Below are 24314 nucleotides of genomic sequence, written 5' to 3'. Positions count from 1 at the left end.
CTGAGGGGTTTACCCTCAGGCTAGCTTGGTGGCAAGTCCTGCTTTGCTCTTGCCTCCAGGTTCCAAGAATGGGGCTTCTGCCTCATTCCTGTGTGCTGGAGGTTTAGGCATGAGCATCTGGTTAGACCTGGGAGAAGAAACGTCATCCTTTGTCCTTAAAGGGCTACTCATGGATGGGCAGGAGACCCGGTGTCATGCACTTTGGTCTTGGCTTTGAAGGAACACAGAGGGAACACACACATAGGATTAAACCCCACCTTCTTCCCTCTATGTTACCTCTGTCATCATTGGGGAATGGTAAACCTACAGTGAAGTCCCTCTGTACACAGCTGGGAAAAATGTGTTTCTCAAGTGGAAACATGTTTTCTCAAGTGGGACAATGCGGTAGACGGTGTGGAGTCAGACAGACCTGACCTGAAGCCCTGATTTCACCACTTTGGCGAGTGACTCAACCTCTCTTGTAAACACTGAACTGGGTAACGTATGTGAAAAGGTTTGGTACGGTGCCTGGAGCACAGAAAGTGCTCACCAAGGTGGGGGGTACTGGATGGTTCCATCTCAGAGGCCCTTTAACTTGCTAGCGTTTTGGGAAATAAAAGCCTGTGATCTAAGTTGGAGGGTTTGAAGGGACAAAGAAGGTCATGTTCCTGTGGATCCCACGGCTGGGGGTTTCTGCTGTGCCTGGCATTAATGTCCCCAGCTACGAGCAGAAGAGGGCCTGCAGGAATGCTCCTAGAATCAGGGAAGGCAGAGGAGGCAGAAGCATGTCCTGCAGCTTTTAATTACAAGGAGGCCAGGCTCCAGAGAGTTCTAGCAGTGACTATCCATGTGTGCTGGGGTCTCTGAAATCCATTTCTCTGTTGGGGCAAGGGAGATCTTTATGAGGCCTTTAAAGAGTCTGTGAGCAGAGACTAAAGAATGTAAAGTGAGAAGCAGAGAGGTCAGCGCAAGACTGGGGAACCTGGTAAATCTCCTGCTTTCATTTGGATGAAGGAACAGGGAGAACAGTGAGCAAGGGTTCTGGGAGAGGCTAGAGCTGGGAGGGGCTGGAGGACAGCCCGGGACGGAGGGAGCTGCTGCACAGAAATCTGTGCATCTCCACCTGCGCTGCTGCTCTGATGGAGGAACCGCCTGCATCCCTGCCAGCCGGTCACTGGGCAGAGGGCTCCTGCCAGTGAGAGGAAGTGGTGGCAGAGCCCCAAGGCTGGCAGGCAGGCTGCATGGGTAGTTGCGGGGACAGTGTGACTCAAGAGGACAGTCCTCGAGCTGTGCTGGAACCTGGTGTCAGGGCCTCTCCTGGTTGGTGATGGACACTGGGTCACCTGGTCCACCTTCTCTGTGTGACTGACCTTACCACTCCAAATGTGAGCGGAAAGAGAGGGGCCCTGTTAGACTCTTCATTCCCTCCAGGGCATGCATTCTTCATGGAGGGTGAAAGTTCATTCTTGTGTGCGTGGGAGAACCACAGTATGTAAACAGACATACACATATATACACACACATTTATATATATATATATATATATATATATGCATACACAGAGAGAGAAAAAATATGAATGAGTGTCTGTGGTGTTAAAATTTCATGGGAGAAGATGACAATTAGGGAAAAAAATCTCTTAGGCTCCGTGGGGTGGTGGGTGGTGATTAATGATTAAAAAAAAAAAAACATGTTTGAGATACACCAAAGTAGGGCCTCTTACCGCAGAGAACTGCCAGTGGCCAGTTATATGCTTCTGGTGCATTAAGGAGCCCTAACCAGCAGCCTCCAAACTGCAAGGCTTGCTAGGCAGGTGTTGGTAACTCCCTGGTTTCTTTCCACTGAGCCAGAAATTCCTCCATCTCCCAGCCAGTTCCTTTCCTGTTTACCTCATTTGACAGTCTCCATGGCCACCAGTGAGCCAAGGGCAAGCCCCAAACCCTGGAGCGAGGACTTTCACAAGGAGATTAGAACTAGTGTGGCCTGGCCTATCTTGCCAAGGCAGGAAAAGGGCAAATGTTCTTTCCTGGGCAGACAAAACTGAAGCCGAGACAATAAACATACCACAAGATATGATACTGCTTATACAAGAGCTGCATTTCATAGCTTGAATCTGAGTATTCCTGTCTTCTCTTATCAACACATATTCCCATCATCAGGATGAGATCACATCCTTTCCAACTTCACCTTCCAGCCTTCCCTAACTAGATCAGCTTAGGGCATCATGATGGACAGTGAGAATCCAGTTTTCTTACTATTATTGTGTAAATACTGCTGATTTTTATTCTAAATAAATCTTAGGGAACATGGACTAGTTATTCTGTCATAACTGTTTTTTGACTTTGGTTTCAACTACTAGTCACCTTAATTTATTACATTTAAATTTCAGTTAGTTGGCTGAGATAGTCAGCTTTTAAAATAGTGTGATTAAAAGAAAGCAAATATTTTCTGCCTTAATGTATTTCAAATGATCACTATTTCATATTTATCAAGTAGGAAGCCACATGCAGCAAAGTTTTGATGTGATTTTTATTTGTCTTAAATAGACACAGCATTTTCCTTGGCTCCACACATTTATTAGCAATTTGACTTAAAAAAAGAAAAAAGCTTGGTTGCGATGTAATTCATATTCCAAATAATCTGTCCATTTAAAGTATACAGTTCAGTGTTCTGAATATTCAGTTCAGTGTTCAATATATTCACAGGGTTGAGCAACCATTAGCACAGTCTAGTTTTAGGAAATTTCATCCCCCCTAAAAGAAACTTTGGACTCATTAACAGTCACTCTTCACTCCCTACTCCCCCCAGACCTAGGAACCACTAATGTACTTTCTGTCTCCACAGATTTATTTAATAGGCACACATTTGGAGCAAAATCATTTCCTATTCTAATTTCATAAGTAACCAACAGCTTATTTTCCCATAATTAACCAATAATTTAATCATAATTAACCAATTAGATTCCTATAGAATCTCTTGACTTTAGCTGCCACTGTGTGTGAAAAGTAAAGCTGATGTTGGCTTAGTGGGAATTGTTCCGTGTCACTAAAACTGAATTCTCAGTAAGCACTAAGGCCACAGATTTAGCTTTCTTCCTGCCCAGATATGGTCCCTTAGGAGTCTATAAAGTTTTCAAGTTAAGTTATAAACGCACCAGGAGCTCGGTGTTTATGAATTCCTATGGTGAAGCTGTTTGTAAGTGCTAACCTCTGAGGGAAAATCCGCCCACACTCTCCTCAAGCACAGACACATTAACGGGTCTGTTTTAAAATCTTGGTTGCTCTAGATTTGGTTTGCTGGAGGGAGTTTCTCTTTGGCCCTCTTGGCAGTGACTAGGATATAGCAGTGGACACTTAGCTTCCTTTTTGAAGGTCATGATTCCCTTGCACAGCGCTGATGTGGGTGGTTTCAGCATAGACCCTTTCACTGCTAGTGTGTGACACGTTCTGGCATGAGCGTGCAGTGCCCACATACATCGTCCATCCATACTCACCATCACTCATCACGGAGCTTTCCATAGAAAATAGCATGTCTGAAAATGAATATATTTTCCTTGCCCCTTGTAGCCACTAGTCAGGCAATAGTTTCCCTCTCTTAACACCAAATAAATCGGTGGGTTGCAATGGCAGAATCTTAGACATATCTACCAAGGTGATGAATCGGTCATAATATGAACAAAACGGTGGATCTGGCCAAGCGAATGATAACTACAGGCCTTTCCCCAACTCTTTGCCCTGACATAACACCAGGACTACCAGAATCCTGTCTGCAAAATGACGTGACTTTTGCATTTTCATAGTACTTTCTGGTTTCCAGCACATATTTGTAGTTGTGACTCACTGTGAATCTCATTACAATCCTGTGAAGTAGGTAGGGTGGGCCTTTCATTTTCCAGATGAGAAAACAAGTGTTAAGAACTTGCTCAAGGAGAAGGCAATGGCAACCCACTCCAGTGTTCTTGCCCAGAGAATCCCATGGACAGAGGAGCCTGGTGGGCTACAGTCCATGAGGCCTCAGGAGTCAAGACACAACTTAGTGACTAAACCACCACCTAGACGGGTTAGCTGAGAACTGGAACCACCTGGAAGTTAAGTGGGCGGTTGGACGGGGGTGCAGAGTTCTGTCTGGGGGAGACAGTAGCCTTGGACTGATGGGGGCAGGGAGCTGCCAGAGACACTGCTCAAGAAGTCGTTCCCAACAGGAGAAAGAGCAAGTTCAGATGTAGGCTTAGAAAAACAGGCAACTTGACCCAAGGCAGCAGATCAAGCCAGCCCAACTGGTTCATGAATGTAGTTTAATGAATCCGAATGGGAACAGAAATAGATGAAGGGACCACACAGTGACTAGAAGAGTAGAGAGTGCTCAGCAGGGTCTGGCTGACCTCACCCGAAGCCTAGGGAAGGAATCGGGCCAGGCAGAGAAGGGCCGTAAAGGCAACTGGGAAGTAGTTTGGGGAGGCTTTGGAAGGCAATCTGACTTCTCTTCGGAGGGTGTTTTGAGCTGGTTGGGTTAGCAGCCAAGAGAAATGGGATTGAAAATGGAATTGGGGCCTCCATACCCTTGGTGTCGGCCCAGCAAATATTTCTTAGTTGCCACTGGCCTGAAGAAGCTATGTTGTAAACGCTTTCATTACTTTGTGTTACTTTATACCTTTTTCCCACCCACCCCCCTTTTCTTAATAAATGCTTTTGAAAAATGTGAAAAAAAAAAAAAAAAAAGAACTTGCTCAAGGTCAAATGGCTAGGTGGCAGACCTGGAATGTTTCAGTGGAAGACCAGTCTCTATTAAAGCAGTCCCCTGGAAAGGCATACATGTACTCCAGCTTTGCTCAGAAAGGTTTTGAAACCCGTTCTTTGAAAAGTCTTAAAAAAGCAGTAGCACATCTTTGAATATCCTCAGTAAAGGCAATAGTTCATCTTGTAAGTCAGTGGTTCTCAAACTAGGATTGCCTTGCTAAATGCAGATTGTTGAGCTCCACCCCCAAGATTTCTGTTCCATTATAGTTGGCCCAGGATATGTGTTTCTTGGAGAAGGAAATGGCAACCCACTCCAGTATTCTCACCTGGAGAATCCCATGGACAGAGAAGCCTGGTGGGCTACAGTCTATAGGATCACCAAAAGTCAGACATGACTGAAATGCATGCATGCATGCATGTGTTTCTTATGAGTTCCCAGGTGATGCTAATGTTACTGGTCCAGGGCCACACTTTGCGAATCACTATCCTCAGGAATTTATTTCTGGAAAGAGTAAATCATTTAGAATCAAGCCTAGCAATTAAGGTGGGGGATCAAGCTAGGAAGTTCCACCAATGGCCAGAAACAATGGGCAACTGTAAAGAATAACACTGGCTGTAAGGGAAATCTGAATAGAGAGCTCCAAAAGGTGCTGAATAACGGCCACTCATTGGATGAGTGGATGTATGCTAAAGAATAGTTCTCCAAAGTGTCAGGAATACCTTGTGCAGTCGTACATGTCTGAAATGTGCATTATCAACCTTTTATTTTCCAGCTTTAGGAAAATAAAAGAAACCATGGATGTAATACCCACATTAGAAAGAATCCATATTAAGGAAGAATTAATAGCTATCTACAGCAGCTGAACTAGTCAGACTGGTAGAGTGGGGTCCTTTCTGTGCTGAAAATGTGATGGGTGTGGAAGATGAGGGGAGGAAAACATTGAGTATTCCTACCCTGACTTTTCTGTTGAGATTAGGATGGAAAAAGTGAAAAGATCTAATTTTGGATGCCAAAGATAAACAAGCAACATTTTATGGGGAAAAAAAAATACCAGCAGAAAAGAAAAATGAACTGCATTAGGTACTTAAGCTGGGAGTCAATCCTTCATGTCACAGTAGGGAAGAAAGAGGTGGAGAACTGCCTAAATATTGCTTCTAATTTTATTTTCAATTCTACATTACATTAAACTCTCCGTGTACTCGTCTTTAATTTACAGCAACTGCTGACACAAATTGGTGTGCCTTCTCTTCTTTGACATCAGTATTTCTCTTGAATTATGCATTTCCATCTGGAATGAGGTTTATGGGGCTGAAGGCTTCTTTCATTTAGATGGATGAAAAAAGAGAGGGATCAATGGGGGGTCGACTGCAAAATCTATGTAAGGTGGGGTCAGATATGTTCACGGCAGCATTTCACTCTCCCCAAAGATTGTAAGTGGTATTAAAAAATGACTCTGGTCTTTCAACCTTCAACATATTGATTAAAATTCAACTACTAGAGAATAAGAAAAACTCTACCAACCTTCATCCCAGAACTGCCAGATTCTTTCTTTATTGGTACCCTACTAATATTTAATAATAATTTGTAAGAGTAGGGTGATCATAATAACTGCATCACTTTGATCTGATCTAAAATTGAGTCAGGGACTTCTGTGGTGGTCCAGTGGCTAAGACTCCATGCTCCCAATGCATGGGGCCTGGGTTCAATCCCTGGTCAGGGAACTAGATCCCACATGCTGCAACTAAGAGTCTTAGCCTATTCAGGGGCAGGGGCAGGGGCATGGCCGGCACGTGCCCAGCATGCTAAGCCACACAGAATGGCCTGTGGAGACTGAAATTGATTAAAAACCCCATTCTGCCCCAAATGTCTGTGGTGTATTAATTTATGCTATAATTTAAAGAATTCCACTATTAATAAGAGAGAAGTAAAATCCTGAATATGAGCTAAAACTGGAATAAAAAAGGCCCATTCTTCAGGCACTATTAATGGAAGCTTTGTATATACATAACTTTATATATTGATGAATAAATGGCACTGACAACTAAAATGTCTGTTCATCATTCACTGGGTTCTAAAGAGTGCCCTGGCCTTCTGTGGTCAGTGATCTTTTTCCTTTGTCACTCCACCATTCTAGACAGAACAGTTAATCCAATATGATTTAGTATCTCAGAGAAGATTCTTCTACAATATTTTCTGCCAAATGTTCCTCTTCTAACAGCTGCTTTTTTATTTCGGTGAAAGCTACTTGAAATAAAATCATTGTTCTCTGTGAAAACTGCATGCTAAATAATATAGAGCTACCAGATTATTAAACAGCAAAGGCATCTGATAATATTAGCACCAACCACAGGTCCCACTTCTGCTGATGCACAACATTTTGAGTAATTAGTCATTGCACAATATTGTATTTATATCCTTTTTTTTTGCTTGAGCTGTTAGGCCACAAAATCAGCAGGCAGTTGCTGTTATAAAAGGGTTCTCTGGGTTATTTATAATGTTTCTGCTTCCTTACAGTTACTGCTTCACTCTTGGGTCTTGGGCCAGGTCGATGCTGTGAAGGAACTGAGCAATTGTTCTGTGACTCTAACTGCTGAAAGCTGGTGTAGGTGATTCACAGTGCACTGTGTGTGCCTTGGCTGGAATACCTGGTATTTTTGTCTGCACAACCCAGATTCATCACATACTGGCTGATGTGTCACTTCATCAGCAGGGAGACTGTGTAGTTTCATGAAGGCTGTGTCTTTATCAGGAGTCAGCTATTGTCTAGGGCACCGGTGGTAGGGCGAGATAGGTAAACTAGCGTTCTGTTGCAAAAGAGTTTCCTTCAAATGTTGTTTACTTTAAATGAAAGATAAGTTTCTCTTCCAAATGCTTCTCTGTTTCATAGACCAGTGATTCCCTCAAATGGTGGCAGGCAGCCAGGCATACCCAATAGAAGGGCACAGAGGAATCAACAGAGAATTTCATTTTCTTTTTTTGTAAATGACACAGGCGTCTTCCTGTGCAATTTGCAGAGAATCACTGATGATATGAACTATTTCTAATGGGAGGAGGTCTGAGCCTTAGGTGAGTCTGGGCTGAACAAAATGCTGAGAACCAGAGATCAGTAGAATGATCTATTTGTTCTGACGATGAAATAGGCATCTCTCATACCCCCCACCCTGCCACCCCCATTTGTAAAAAAAAGCAGATGAACTACCATTATGTCCTCTGAATTCTTAAGAGCTCTCAAACCCACATCTCCATATCCCTCTTTGCCTTGTTGCCAGTCTAGGCTGCCATAATCTCTCAGATCATGCAACACTCTTTGGATGGTTTTCCCTGCCTCCACTCTTGTAATCTCCAATTTAGTCTTCACTCAACAGCCACATTAGTCTTTTTATAAAGTACAAATCTGATAAAATCTATCCCTTGCTTAACCTCTTTTCAATGACTCCCACTGCCTGCCAGAGAAAGTGCAAATTCCCAGGAATGGCAAACCGAGCCCTTCACGACCCATCCCCGTTCCAGATGTGCATGTGTACATGTGTGCTCAGTCATGCCTAACTCTTTGTGACCCCATGGACTGTAACCTGCCAGACTCCTCTGTCCACGGGATTCTCCAGGCAAGAATACTGGAGCAAGTTGCCATCTCCTCCTACAGAGGATCTTTCCAACCCAGGGATCAAACCCATGTCTCTTGTGTCTCCTGCATTAGCAGGCAGATTCTTTACCCCTGCACCATCTAGGAAGCCCTGTCTTCCAGCTGTATCTCATCCTTTCCCACTCTTCTTGTACTTTGACCTCTTCACAATCAGAACTACTTGAAAAAGCACAAGCAGGACCTGTTCTCTTGCTTCTGGGCCTTTTCATGAGCTGTTGCTATAGATTTTAAAGGAAAGTAGGAGGGGGAAAGCAAGAGTGACTAGTTACCACTTTAACCTCTGTCCCACTGTAGTACATTTACTCACCCCCCTGCCAACACACACACACACACACACACACACACACACACACACACACACACATGGCATTCATGCAACTCATCATTCACATGGAGCACACATCATCAACACTGAAAATACACAAAGTAGGCATACCACTAACCTAACACACTTACACTTTATAACACACTTATACACAAAGGGCAGACAAATGTTCAGCAAGCTGTGCCCCACACAGTTGTTTTCTCACTTCTGTGTCCCCCTGTCAGCAAACATGGGCACTGAGGGCAATGGGTTCCAACTCACTGGGCTCTGTGGTTTGGCTCCAAGTGGGTTTTTCAGCTCCTTATTCCAAGCCTACCCAAGAAGTGTCCTCACACAATGGAAACCTCTTAGGAGACCTACAGTACAGTCCTGGGAGCTCTGGTCCTGGGGACACTACTGCAGCATCCTAGGAAGATGAGCAAACAGCAGACTGCCAGTCACTGCTGTGCCCTCACACTGATGCCCAGGACACTGAAGGAGCAGGGAGAAGCAGGCATAGGAAGCTAAGAAGACTTAATCATGGATGGGTAAGCAAGCTCCCACAACCTCATCCTATCCTTTCTTAGGGGGGACTGTTTCCTGTCCCTTCTGTTAGGGGCCTACAGGATTTAGATTTTGCTCTCCTGACTTTTGCTAAGGCTATAACAGTTTTTTTCCCACTACGTCCTACTTCCACACCCTTGCCCCTCTTGTCCCCTACCACTGCTCTTCTTTAGTCTCTGGCCATTATGGCTTCTGAAGCAGGGCCAGGGGAGACACTTGGGAGCACCTAAGATGTCCAGCTCTAGGCACATGTACCAATACATGCAAGTCCAGTTCTGGCCTTGGGATGGTACTTTAGAAAAATGGAAAACAAACAAACAAACAAAAACAACAACAACAACAAAAAAAAAAAAACCACCAGCCTTGTATCTGGCCCTGGTTCAATTCTTCAAAGTGAAGATGACATTTCTGGTAAGCAGTTACAATTAGATTTTTAGAGCCCTGGGTTTTCAAATGATCACATGTAGGATTAAAAAAGATAATTTAAAATGTTTAATTCTGCCTGATTAGCTAGTAAATGAGGTGATCTGCTGATGTGGAAATAATGTAATAGAGTTAATAAGGCTCCCTGGCATGACAGATGTCTTGTGCCTTGTCGATCAGTCTCCTCAGCAATTACCTTGTCCTCTGTCCTTTTTTTCTTCATTTTTTTTTAAGTCAGTGAACTTCATTTTGTAATCTTCATCTTTTCTGGCAGCCAGAGTCAGCAGAGTTTGCACAGACATCATGCCCATTTATTAGTATCATTCCTAAGGTGAAGATGGCTATCTCAGAGCTCATTTAGATGTAGGTTTTCTTTCTTCTATGATGCCGATTTCAGAGATGTCATTTAGCCTCTGTAACTTTTTTTGTGGGGGACCTGGCCTTTCTATGACTGAAGGTAAAACAATCAAAGGGTATGTTTTAAAATGGAAAACGGGGTAATTATTTTGTCTGCAAATCATTAAAAAAGAACATTTGTACCTGAGGTTGAGTCTCTCCCTTGGCATACTTAATGTAGCACTGAAGTACTGTAAGGCATCCTGTAGCTTCTAGTACCCCGAGAACACGGGGGGTCAGCAAGGCTGCCTATGTGCATGCTGAGTTGCTTCAGTCACGTCTGACCCTTTGCGACCCTGTGGGCTATATAGCCCACCAGGGACCTGTGTCTAAGGGATTCTCAGGCAAGAGTACTGGAATGGGTTGCCATGCCCTCCTTCAGGGGGTCTTCTTGACCCAGGGATCAAACTCACATCTCTGATGTCTCCTGCCTTGGCAGACAGGTTCTTTACCTTGAGCGCCACCTGGGAAGCCACTCAGTGAGGCTAAGTGACTCTTACTAGTTACTTTCCCAGTAGGAACTGGAACTCTTTCCTTATTTCAGGAGGACCAAGCATTGTATTAAGCACTGGGGTTGTCCAAAAAGAACTCTCTGAGCTGGACCTTGGGGATGGGTAGGTGTTTGCCAGGCAGGGAAGGAGTAGTGCTTTTTCTTTCCTTAAACGGGAGGACTAGTTTGGGGGGAAATTAAAGAAGAAGAATTGTATTTTCCTTAGCCTTGCTAGTTAGCAGTTCTTAAATAAGTTACTTAAAATAGTTTAAAGAAAAGATGAAAGATGTTTTGGTTACAGACTCAAGGAGTGGTACACATTTCCTCCTTGATCATTCAAAGACAAGAATGAATGAAGTGATCTGGGCCTGAAGCTTGGATATCTGGCCTGGCATCATCCTGCCACACGGCTACCTGTACAATCCAGCTTCTTGTCCTGTACAGGAAGATGCTGGAGTTGAATGGCAGTGGGACCTCTGACTTTCCCAACATTTCTGGGTTTCTCTCCAACAGTGTACAGAGCCAAGGTCATAACTACCCTGTGTAATGGCGAGTAATGCAAGCTCCTGGTATGTGCTACTGGTTACCCACCCCCACACACCCTACAAAAAAAGAGATCCAGGTAAAGTGAACATTTAGGCACAGAGGGACCTACTAATAAGCACTAAGGATGTACTGAGCTCTTACATGAGCCAGGCCCTGTTCTTAGGACTCTATGTGGGTAATTGCATTTAAGTGAGGCTGCACTGTTCCACACAAAGCAGGTGGCGCTTTGGCAAGATCTGGAACTTTCTGAAAAACTAGAGACATGGAGCAATTTTCAGAAGCCTCTATCATGACAAATACAAGGAGACCATGCTGGAATGCCAAGCAGAAGAGACTGGACACTAGGTAGACTGCTACCAAATCAAGAGGGTGTGGTAGAGAGTATGTGGATGTTAACAGTCAGACAGATGGGCAGGCAGACCTAGAATCAATTCCTGACTCTTTCAACTTATAAGCTGGATGACTCTGGGCAAGTTGTTTACCTTCGAGAGTATAAGTTTCTCCTCTCTAAAACAGGCATTAGCCCACTTGCAGGGTTGTTCTCAACATGTGAGAAAATGCACAAGGAGTGCAGCACAATGCCTGGCCTAAAGTAGCACTCCACTTTTCATTAGTCAAAGGATCCTTGTGTTCCCAAGAATCTGTAACAACCAAGGAATTTCAAAGGTTGAAGACACCTCAGAGATTGCCCACTCCAAACACATCATGTTTGGATGCACCACCTGAACCCCAAACACAGTGAGTCATTTCCCCAAACTGTCTGCTAGTTACTGGTTAAATAAGGATGACAACCCAAGACGTCACCTGCCCCTAGCTGCTGGGATCAGTGATTCCAGTTAACCCATAGGCAATCCTCTTGAGATATTTCATTAAAAAGGTGTTTTACACTGACCCTAAATTTAGGGTTAGTTAGTTTGCTTCAGCTTATTTTTTCCTCACAGAACAGCTGACCTTTTGAGATTCACTCTCGGTTACCTCTGAAGCACGCTCATTTGGTTTCTTGTGCCAGTTGACTTGGGTCAGTTCAGTTTAGTTCAGTTCAGTCGCTCAGCCATGTCCGACTCTTTGCGACCCCATGAACTGCAGCACGTCAGGCCTCCCTGTCCATCAGCAACTCCTGGAGCTTACCCAAACTCATGTCCACTGAGTCGGCGATGTCATCCAACCATCTCATCCTCTGTTGTCCCCTTCTCCTGCCTTCAATCTTTCCCAGCGTTAGGGTCTTTTCAAATGAGTCAGCTCTTTGCATCAGGTGTCCAAAATATTGGAGTTTCAGCTTCAACATCAGTCCTCCCAATGAACACCCAGGACTTATTTCCTTTAGGATGGACTGGTTGGATCTCCCTGCAGTCCACGGGACTCTCAAGAGTCTTCTCCAACACCATAGTTCAAAAGCATCAATTCTTCCATGCTCAGCTTTCTTTATAGTCCAACTCTCACATCCATACATGACCACTGGAAAAACCATAGACTTGACTAGACGGACCTGTGTTGACAAAGTAACGTCTCTGCTTTTTAATATGCTGTCTAGGTTGATCATTAACTTTCCTTCCAAGGAGTATGCGTCTTTTAATTTCATGGCTGCAATCACCATCTGTAGTGATTTTGGAGCCCTCAAAAATAAAGTCAGCCACTGTTTCCCCATCTATTTGCCATGAAGTGATGGGACTGGATGCCATGATCTTAGTTCTCTGAATGTGGAGCTTTAAGCCAAGTTTTTCACTCTCCTCTTGCACTTTCATCAAGATGCTCTTTAGTTCGTCTTCACTTTCTGCCATAAGGTTGGTGTCATCTGTATATCTGAGGTTACTGATATTTCTCCCAGCAATCTTGATTCTAGCTTGTGCTTCATCCAAGCCAGCATTTCTCATGATGTACTCTGCATTTAAGTTAAATAAGCAGGGTGACAATAGACAGCCTTGACGTACTCCTTTTCCTATTTGGAACCAGTCTGTTGTTCCATGTCCAATTCTAATTGTTGCTTCCTGACCTGCATACAGGTTTCTCAAGAGGCAGGTCAGGTGGTCTGGTATTCCCATTTCTTGAAGAATTTTCCACAGTTTATTGTGATCCACACAGTCAATGGGTCACCATAACATAAAATCACAGTCTAGGTGGCTTAAACAACAGAAGTGTATTCCCCACAGTTCTGGAGGCTAGAAGTCCAAGATCAAGGTGCCAGGAGATAAGTTTCATTCTGAGGCCTCTTTTCCTGGCTGGCAGGAGGCTGCCACTTGCTATGTGCTCACATGACCACTGTGAATGCACACACAGGAGAGTGAGCTCTCTGGTGTCTCTTCTTACAAGGGCACTAATCCTACTGGGATCAGGGCTCCACCCTTATAATCTCATTTAATCTTAACTGACTCCTTATAGGCTCTATCTCTAAATGTAGTCACTTTGGGGGCAAGGGCTTCAACATAGAAATTTTGGAGGGAGCACAGTTCAGTCCAAAGGCTTGTATTACATGTGCTCTTCCATCCCTCATGAACCTTTCCATTTAGATTGGTTTCTTTCTTTCTTTCTTTTTTTGCCCTACCATGGCAGCATGTGGGATCTTAGTTTCCCAACGAGAGGTTTGAACCCGTGCCCCTTGCACTGAAAGTGTGGAGTCTTAACCACTGGACCACCAGGGAAGTCCCTCAGGTCTGTTCCAAATAGGAGGTACATGAACAGTGAAGTCCATGAACTAGTAAGTACCTCAACCTAAGGCATCTCCTATGGCCTGGCCCCTTTCACAGCTCCTCCAGGTCATCCATTAGCCAAAGATCAAGAGATGTGGTAAAGCCAAAGTCTGGATCATTCATTCTGCTATCAGTTGTGAGAATGAGGGTTAAAGAGTTAAACTGAGATATATAAGCAGACTCATTCAGAAAGAAAACCTGAATATGAGTGAAGTTTCTCTGAAGATCTGCTGTGCATTTGAGTGACAGACACAGTGCAGCGCTGACATTTATTCTGATATTTCCAAAGGAAACTATAAAATAACATGTTTTTGAGGGAAATTGTTTCTTTAGAAAGACTAAGGAAAAAACTGTCAAAAGTGTGTAGTGAAATATCCAGATTTATGGAGGCTCAAGTACAATGGATCTGAAGGACATGAAAGTCGACGTGTCCATATACAATCAGGACTCTCCATTCAGAGGTCATCCTAAATCAAACAGCTACTCAACCTACACATATAGAGACTTAGGGATGCATGAGAGGTTCCTTGTGAGACGGAGTGAACTGTGGTCCCTTTGTGAGAACAATGCCCAGTTTGCGCTTTGAGAATATTACCTATCTTACTTGCTAGATGTGGCTCCAGATAGTTTTTTTGCTATGTCTGAAAGTCATATTTACTCCAAATTCCAAAGTAATACATTAAAAATACAGGTTTATGGAAAAATGCAAACAAGTAAGAAGGATGTAGAGCAGAACATAGAAGTCCTTGTTTATAACACTTTCCTATCCTCCAGTTTATTCCCTTTCCCATGAGCAATGGAAAACAGTTTGGTGTTTTACCTTTTTTATTTTTATATTTCTTTTAAATTATACTTATGGATAGCTAGAGTTATTTTTAAATCAATGGCACCATACTATATCATTTGCCCTTCTTCTACTGATGATTATGTAGACCTGTCTAGTCAATTTTTTGGTTATAACAAACAAAGCTAAAATAAACATTCTAGGACAAATATTTATATATGTGATCAATTCTGTAGGACAGATTCTTAGAAGGAAATATACTGGGTTAAAGGCAAAACATGTTTTAAAAATTGCTATTGTCAAATTGCCTTCCAAAAACATTCTGTGAATTTATACTCCCACCAGAATTACATGAGAGCATGTGTTTTCCAATTTATTTGGATTTTGACATTAGCTATTTTTTATTTTTTGTGACCTAATGGGCAGTGAAGGGAATCTCACTGTTATTTTGATTTGCATATTCCTGATTTCTTGTGGGGTTGAACAGTGTCTAATTTCTTTATCTTTTGTATTTCTTCTTCAGTGAATTGCCTATTTACATTATTCTAAAGAAATGTTTGATTTTTTTGAGTTGTAGAGCCATCCCATAATAACACATTCACATTTGCTGTTAACAGATATTCAAAATTATGCATAGAAATATCTGGATGGATTTATACTAAAATGTTAACAGTGGTTACATCTAAGTGGTAGGAGCATGAATATCAGACTTTCTTTTTTATACCTTTCTATGTTGTTTGTTCTTTTCTCCTCTTGAACACTAAGCATGTATTAATTTCAAAAAGTGGAAAAAAATAGTGTGACTGGCGGGGGGGGTAAAGGTGATGAAGACTTTCAAGGCAATTCTAAAAGAGCATTTCCCAAGGTACTGTGAGTATTGGCAGTATCAACATAGATGTAATTCTCCTAAGGTCAAAATTTGAAAGAAACAACAGTCACTTCTTAAATAATAAATTGATAGTTAAAGTTAGCCTTATTATTTTATAGTTACCTCTTTAGCACCCAAGATCCTGTCATTCAGGATGTCATTCATTCATTACCTACCGTATTTTATGGCCCAACCCTTTCTGAAGTATTGGCAATCAACAGTGAGGGGCACACAAACATTTTGGCTATAACAGAAATTTCTGGACAGAAATGTACAAAGTCTCTATTGAAGGACAAAATGGCTACTAAGCTTCAAAGACCCCTCAGAAACTCTACCAATTATTAACAAGTGCAAAGAATGTACATGTTGATCAGAAAGAAAGAGGTGGGAGAAAGAAAGGTTTGCTAGGGAAACACAGTTTAAGGAGCATCACAAAAACTACCACTGGCGGGGCCACATGAGACCTGGTGAGTCCCCAGTCCTCTCAAGAAGACTGTGGCTCTGGAGGAAACAGTACCTAAATCTGCTGGAGTTGAGAAACACCTCTTGAGAGCACCTAAATTCAGCAGTCCTAATGTATGGATGTGAGACTTGGACTGTGAAGAAAGCTGAGTGCTGAAAAATTGATGCTTTTGAACTATGGTGTTGGAGAAGACTCTTGAGAGTCTCTTGGACTGCAAGGAGATCCAACCAGTCCATCCTAAAGGAGATCAGTCCTGGGTGTTCATTGGAAGGACTGATGTTGAAGCTGAAACTCCAATACTCTGGCCACCTCATGCGAAGAGTTGACTCATTGGAAAAGACCCTGATGCTGGGAGGGATTGGGGGCAGGAGGAGAAGGGGACGACAGAGGATGAGATGGCTGGATGGCATCACCAACTTGATGGACATGAGTTTGAGTAAACTCCAGGAGTTGGTGATGGACAGGGAGGCTTGGCATGCTGCGATTCACGGGGTCGCAAAGAGTCGGACACGAATGAGCAACTGAACCAAACTGAATTATATCTGACAAATGGCCAGGTGGCTTGGGATGGGAAGTGGGTGGAGGTTGGGGGCAAGGTCACACCAAGATGGAAATAATGATCTTTCCATTGTTGGATTTTCAAAGACTGAACTACCATTCTGGATGATATCTCAGAAGTGAGTCAATGGGAACCTATGCTTGAGAGCTGAATAAGCCTGTGCTTGGATGGCTGAAGGCCAGAACCCCAGGGTGAGGGCAATATACCAAGGAGGTTACCTTAGAAAGCTGTGGGTAGCTCACCAGCCCCAGCAGTTTCCCTACCCTCATGAGCTGGCTTCCAGATCAACTTTAACAGAAACAATTCCACTTCCTACTGGTACAGTCTCCAGTTTGGAGCTGATTCTCCAGCCCTGTATTGTCCCTTGGGGATATCCTAGTTGGGCTGATGCTGTCTAATGCCTCATCAACAACCGTGAATACTACAGGACTCAAATGGATAGAAAGAAAGAGGAATAAAAAATAGGGAAGATGAATCCCTCATCTCACTGGCTTCTGATTTTTCTCAGCTTACTTATATACTCTGAATTATGATTTATTACAAAGTGAGTGATTATTGAGAGGACAGATTTAGCCTTTGGGCTGAATTCTTGAAATTAAGAGTGTCAATGTAGCTTCTAGGACTTAACCATTTACACATGGAAACTTGTAAATCAGGAATTTTACAGAGTCAACAGACGGTGACAATAATCCTACAGTATCACCATGCTTATCTGTGTGTAACTCTGACAGTGGGGCGAACGCTCAGTGCCGTCATGAACACAAGAAAGCAAGCCCCTGACCTTCAGGTTGGAAGGAGCTGAGCGAGGACATGAGTGCCAGAGATGGGAAAAGAGACACATCTGTCACGTCTTCCAAACTGAGCTGAGGACATCTGCAGCTATTGCCACCCTCTCACTCTAGTACAATGGGAAAAACGGATTAAAAATAGAAGCGATACATCCAACTATTAACACTGAGGCAAAACCGAACATAGCAACCTGCAGAGGCCTGGTGTAGAGGGGGCAATGGCTCCTTCTAGGGCTGGCTGGCTCCAGTGGACAACGTGCCTACTAACTAAAGATGTTTCCACCATCCATGCCATTCCTGATGTACTGAATTCCCCCCAAGCTTTACTGAGATATGACTGGAAAATAAAAAAGGTGGCTATATTTAGGTTGCACAGCAGGATTTTTTGCTAAGGTGTAATGGATGAGGAGGAGGAGAAAAGGGAGAAGGTTATAAACCACCTGAGAGCCAGTAATACCCTCCTGACAGGAAAGTGAAGGAGCCCATTTGTTCAGAAGAAAATGCCTCCCTAGGAGTTCCTCACCTCACCAGGTGAATTAGCTCCTCTTTACGAGGCTTAGGAAGAAGCTCAACAGTTGAGTGCAGAACAAGCAAGAGTTGTAATAATGAGAGTGCTGGATGAGAGGAGAAAGACAGCGTACAAAAGCTTGAGGGAGATTCTACGCCCAGAAAATAACTACCCTTGTTTCCTGTGGTATCTCCATTGCTCAGGGTTGGGGAGAGGGATGTTGAGTGCCCATTCAGTAGATTTAGTAGAGCAATTAAGTTAAAGATTCTTTATTACAAGAGTATCCATTAGTGAAGTGGCTTTTTGTTATTTTTGTCTGTTCTTTGTTTTCTCAATTGAGAGAGAAATACACATACCATAAAATTTACCCTTAAAAAGTGCACAATTCAGTGATTTTGAGTATATCCACATGGTTGTGCAACCATCAGCACTATCTAATTCCAGGACATTTTTATCACCCCCAAGAGGAACCCCTATACCCAATAGCAGTCACTCCCCTTTCTCTCCTTTCTCCACCCTCTAGTAACTGTCAATCCACTTTCTGTTTCACTAGATATATGTACTCTGGATATCTCATATAAATTGAAGTGAATTTATATGAAGGCTACAATATGTAGCCTATTATGCCTACCTTCTTTCACTTACTATAATGTTTCAGATGTTTATCCATGCCATAGCATGTATCAGGATTCCTTTCTTTGGCTGAATAATATCCTATCATATGTGTCTACCACAATTTGTTTATCCATTTATATCAGTTGATGAAATTTGGTTTGTTTCCAATTTTGGTCTGTTATGAATAATGCTGTGTGAACACTTGTGGATAAGGTTCTGTGTAATATAAATTTTTATCTATTTTGGCTATATACCTGGAAGGAGAATTGCTGAGTCTGTTGTAATTCTAAATTTAACTTTCTGAAGCACTTCCATAGCGGTTTCCAAAGTGGCTACATCATCTTGCATTCCTGTCAGCAACGTTTGAGGCTTTTGATTTCTCACATCTTAGTCCACAGTTGCTATTATCTGTTTTTGATTATGGCCATCCTAGTGAGTGTGAAATGGTACCTCATTGTGTTTCGCCATTAAAAAAAAAATCCAAGCCATCCATATACATAGTGGAGGTACACTAAAAGACAAAGTTTAAAGTGTAAATGCTCCATTCCACTCCCATTTCTATGAAGCAAATACTTTTCATTCTTTTATTGCTTTCCTCTGTTTTTATCTTCTATTTCTTGGAGTGTTTATACTTTTTTTTTTTAAATCTGTTTTAGATATTATTGGTTGAATTCTAGCTAAGGAAGATGAGCATTTAGTTCTCTTATCTTCCCTGATATGCACGCAAATACACACTCACTTTATCTTTCCATTTTCATGATATGATTATAATCTCCATGTTTGGTTAATTAATTATTGTTTCACCCTCAAATTCTGCAAGAGAGCTAAAAATCTCTGGGCATATTCAAACACACTGGATAGCTGGATATTCCACTATTTCTTTCTTTTTCTTTTTTGTTTCTGGAAGACATTCCTTCCGGAATGGAAGAGCCCGCCAAGTTCCCGCTCTAATCTGGACTGACTGAGGATGGGGTTTCTGCATAGCTATTGTCCTGGAACTTTCCTTCATTGTCACTGACTTCTCTCTCTCTCTTTTTAATTAGATTATTTTTTAACTGAATGACCATTGCTTTACAGAATTTTGTTGTTTTCTGTCAAACCTCAACATGAGTCAGCCATAGGTATATCCCCTCCCTTTTGAACCTCCCTCCCATCTCCCTCTCCATCCCACCCCTCTGGATTGATACAGAGCCCCTGTTTGAGTTTTCTGAGGCATACACAAATTCCTGTTGGCTCTCTATTTTACATATGGTAATGTAAGTTTCCATGTTACTCTCTTCATACATCTCATCCTCTCCTCCCCTCTCCCCATGTCCATAAGTCTGTTCTCTATGTCTGTTTCTCCATTGCTGCCCTGCAAATAAATTCTTCAGTACCAAGTTGCATCACCAGTTTCCTGGATCCTACATCTTCCTTGGTCTTAGTTTTATCCAGTTTACAACAGCATATCTTTCAGTATCTTTATTCCTCTGTCCTTCCATTACTGTCTTCCTTTGTGTTTAATAGATATTTTCTAGTGTACCATTTTAACTATCTTGAGTTTTTCTTTTTTTGTTCTTAGTAATTGTAATCAGTTGGTGATTCCAGTTAACACCTTAACTTAACCTAGTTTAGATTAATACTAACTTAATTTTAAGAGCATACAAAGTTGTTTATGGATACTTTCATGTTACCACGATAGTGCTGAGTGGTTGTAACACAGCATGTGTGCATATGGCATATAAAGCCTAAAACTCTACCATCTGGCCCTTCACAGAAAAAACTTGTCAATCCTGATCTAGCACCCTGATCTTCCCGATCCCATCTTCTCTCTCCTGCCTCCAAGTATTAAGTAATCCGTTCTCTCTAAACTATCACTGTCTCTCACCTTTCCTGAACCTTAAAAATTAACTGCAGGAGCTCAGAAACCAAATGAAAGGGCACAAGACAGTATCAGTGAAGTGTGAAAACCTTCTTGGTGCACACAGCTGTACAAAAGATGCTCAAAGTTATAATCCATCCTGATCTGTGAAAGCCAGTCCTTCAACGTGAAATTACTGAGCATTATCACTATTGATTCCAATTTGAACATTTCCAAGGCTAGTTTCTCCAATCAGTCCTATACCCAAGCAGTGCATTTCCACATGAATGTTCTGTGGTGGGCACAGGTGGCTTTCTCTGATCAACATCCATTTCCCATCCTCTGAAAAGAGCTCTTTGATTTTTATTTGACATCAGGGATGGGATCATGATGTGAGACACAGTGTGGGAAGGGGGCTGCCAGGGGCTACCACCCAGAGGGTGCCAGTCTGAGCTCAAAGCCCACCACAAGGCAAGCAGAGCTGACAGGGCGAGGGTGAACAAGTGAGTCCTGAGGACATGGTTTAGTCTCTGCATTCTCTCGTACCTTCGAACGTTCTACTTATGTGCACCAGATACATCCCATGTTCTGGGTTAAGTCATTTGGGTTGTGCTTCTGGTTGGTACTTATGAGCAAAAGGAGTTGTGACTGACACAGATGTTGAAAGCAGAGGCTGAGCCACTTCTCGGCAGCCACAGAGGTCTGAAGGTCACAAGGACCCTTCGTTTTATTTTCAGCAAAAGAGAACAAACTCTTCTGCTCTAGCTCAGGACCTGGAATAGTTTTAGTCTAATGGAGGACTGAGTTCAGAACTAACAAGGAGTCTTTCAAATGCAAGTTACTGTCTTTCTCAACAAAGCAGAAAAACTAGTGGTTTCAGAAATAAGTAAATATGATGAGAATAACACTGCCAAGTATAGTTTATCAAATTCCTGATAAAGCACATTTTAAAAAGCATTCAGGATGTAATTTTATGTAAGAAGTAATATTATGTAAGAAGAAGTACTCCTTGCACTTATGTATTTCAATGCATATTTGTATCTAAAACTTTATCAAATGCCCATAGGCTTCTTTTTTGATAAATAAGCCACATTTTAAAGTCTTTCCTAAGCAATGAAATAAACAAACATACTGTATAAATATAATAAAACATACAATATATAATATAATAAATATATATTATCTAGTATATATATATAATACAATAGTAACTAGTGCTCTTTGCTATTTCATTCTAGGCAAGAGGCTTGTAAGATCCAGCAGTGTGCTTATTGTTTAAAAATCTGGCCCCATGAGGGCAGAGACTTTTTCTTGTACATCACTATACATATGCACCTAACACATGACTGGCATATAGCAGGCATTCAATCAAGGCTTATTTAATGAATGAATGAATAAAGGTAATATGGGTATAATTTTACTGATTCCAATTTTATGGAGGAAACTGATTCAGAGAGGCTAAGGGGACTTGTATAAAGTCCCACAGTGGGCTAGAGAGGGTTAAGACACAGTTCTCCAGCCTGATTGATTGTTATTCTCTTCCAACATATTATCTCTTAGGGCCTCTACCACATGATCCAAAAATTCAGGTGCAGTATCTTAGTTACTAAATGATGATTTTCAAAGGCCAAAAGGATTCTGAAATTGAAAAACCTACCGTAGTATCCACAGCCTTGACTTTCTCCGTGGGAATGTGCTTTGGGACAGGTTCTGTCTGTGACAGCATCACACATCCTTCAGCACCTAAGGTGATGATTACGACTTGGCAGCCCCTTTCCAGGAGCACCAATGCAGCCTTCCCAGCATCTGTGGGGCTGCCGACCTCAAGGCCGGTCAGAATCTCAGCCTGAAATACACAAAAGAGAAAATAAACTGTTGAGAATAAGTGACTGGGTCCACTTCTAGATTAGATCTGTTTTTCTAGGAGATGTCTCCCTTCTTTTTCATAACAACCAAGGCCATGGCAAACACTGGTGGATACTGGCTCAGGAAAATAAATGAAATAATAACAGTGACAACAAAAAAGCTATAAAAGATGTTCCTGGGACAACTGGGAAAACTGGAATGTGGCCTGAGTATTAGATGATAGTATAGAATTACTGATAATTTTCCTAGATGTGATAATAGTATTGCAGTTCCTCTTAGGAGATGTAAGCTGAAGTGTTCAGGGTTGAGGGATCATGTCTGCAGCTTACTCTCAAATAATTCAACCAAAACAAAAATAAATACACACAGGGGAGAGGGGAAGCCAATGCAGCAAAACGATAACAACTGCTTAGGTGGAGAGGATATGAGTATTCATTGCCCATTCAGCTTTTCTTTATTTATGATGATTTTCATAATAGTTAGGGGAAGCAAAGAGAATTTCACAAAAGAAAGAAGGGAAGGGGGAAGGGAGGAAAAGAAAGAAGCAAGGGGCCACTGCCAATGATTTTTTATGTAAATCATACCCATAACTTTCACACCTAAATCCTTTTAGTCCTCTCTTGGGCCATAATGTCTTTTTCATATTACTAGTATGCAGACCATTCATTTCTTCTGTTTGTTTTGCTTGAGAAGATGGAAGCAGAGCAGGAGAGGCTCTGATATATAGCAGAAAAAGCAATGCACTGACCTTCAGAGACCTCCACTGCTCACTCACTCTGGAAACTTCTCCAAGTCACAAAAAATCTGTAAAATGTGGGGCTTAAACAGGATCAGTAGTTTCTCGCAGAATATAAACAAGTCTCTAGCTGAAGTAGGGGTGAAGGTCTGCAGTCTTGCTTCCCTGCCTGCTAGGTACCCGGCCAGCATCTCCAGGGAACCTTTATGGTTTTGAGATAAGCAGCTGAAAATACACTGGACTAGGTGAATCATGTGATGCTTTTTGACTTTAAAAGTTTATAACCAGATTCTGTCTTTTCTGTGTTACAGTTTAATCATATGCTATCTTAAGAGTGGGTTTGTCCCTTCCTGTACTTGCTCCAAACATGCCTAGATTAACCCGTCTTGTTGCCTATAAGTCATCTCCGTGTCTGCTCATTCTTGGTGTCAGTTTTCCCAGGAGCATGGGTTTCACTAAACTCACCATGTACCCTGCAACCTGATCTTTTCCATAGACCCTTTCAGTCTGAGTCGGTTATACTGTGAGACCACTTTCCTTTTTCTTTTTATATAAAAGAAGGTTTGCATTGATCTTCATTACTGGGATCACTTATGTATGTTGAGCTGGATGGTTCATTTTCAGAAACATTGATTTCTTATGGTTTTTAAAAACCTTTTAAACAGCTGTTCTTTAATGGAAAAATCTTGAACATGAAAAATAATGCATAAACACTCATGTACTTACCACCCACCTTTAATAAATTTTACTTTATTGTCTTTATTTGCTTCTAATATTTTTCTTTAAAAAAGTTAAATGATATCTTCCACATATATTATTTAGCAATGTACGTTTCCTCTTAACATTTTAAAATTTGTGTTGATATGTATAGCTTAAAAAAAAAACTGCTCTGTATTCCATACTGCAAATATGCTACAGTTTAAACAAAATCTCTTCTCTTTTTCATGGACACTTTGATTTTTTTCCATTTTCCCCCTTTACAAGCAATGACATATCAGATATTCTTGATATTTATATGCAATCTTTTTTCCTCTGTTTAAAAATATTTTTATCTTTATTAAACCCCTTGATTTTATACAGTTTCACTAAAATGTACATTAGTAGAAAGTTATATTTATTTATTTTATATGGTGCTGTTAATACACTTTTGATGTTTTAAGGGCGCATGTCTTTTCTCAATTCTAGAAAACACCCTACAGTTTTTCCTCTAATAGAGTTTCTCTTCAGTTCCATTCTCATCTTCCTTCAGTCCAGTTTGACACATGTTGAAGCCTCTCAAGCTGTCCTTCATTTCTCTAATTTCCTCTTTAATAGTTAACTATTTTTCTTTCTGTACTATTTTATAGGAGAGTTGAGTTTTCTTTCTCCATGTGAACTGATCAAGATTTTCTTTTAGTTTGCGAATTCTTCATCCCAGTTTAATGTTTATCTTTCTATGAGTGTTTAAAAATTTTTTTCAATGACTATTTTTTCATTTTCAAGACTTCTGATTGGTTGGTTTTCATATTCACATACCATCAG

The 24314-nt window shown here is 41.7% G+C and overlaps 1 protein-coding gene across 4 annotated transcripts in view; it reads right to left on the bottom strand.

Moving 5' to 3' along the window:
* Nucleotides 1-24314, bottom strand: part of RBKS (ribokinase) — a 131083-nt gene that overhangs the window by 49471 nt on the left and 57298 nt on the right. For all 4 annotated transcript variants that reach the window (XM_070449965.1, XM_070449971.1, XM_020886285.2 and 1 more), the window contains exon 7: nt 21849-22037. In XM_070449965.1, coding sequence (XP_070306066.1) covers nt 21849-22037 — 189 coding nt within the window. The remainder of the gene's footprint in view (nt 1-21848; nt 22038-24314) is intronic.

The sequence above is a fragment of the Odocoileus virginianus genome, chromosome 2, assembly GCF_023699985.2.
Source record: "Odocoileus virginianus isolate 20LAN1187 ecotype Illinois chromosome 2, Ovbor_1.2, whole genome shotgun sequence".
NCBI lineage: Eukaryota > Metazoa > Chordata > Mammalia > Artiodactyla > Cervidae > Odocoileus > Odocoileus virginianus.
The sequence above is the reverse complement of the archived record's forward strand: the minus strand, read 5'-3'. Positions and strand labels throughout refer to the sequence as shown.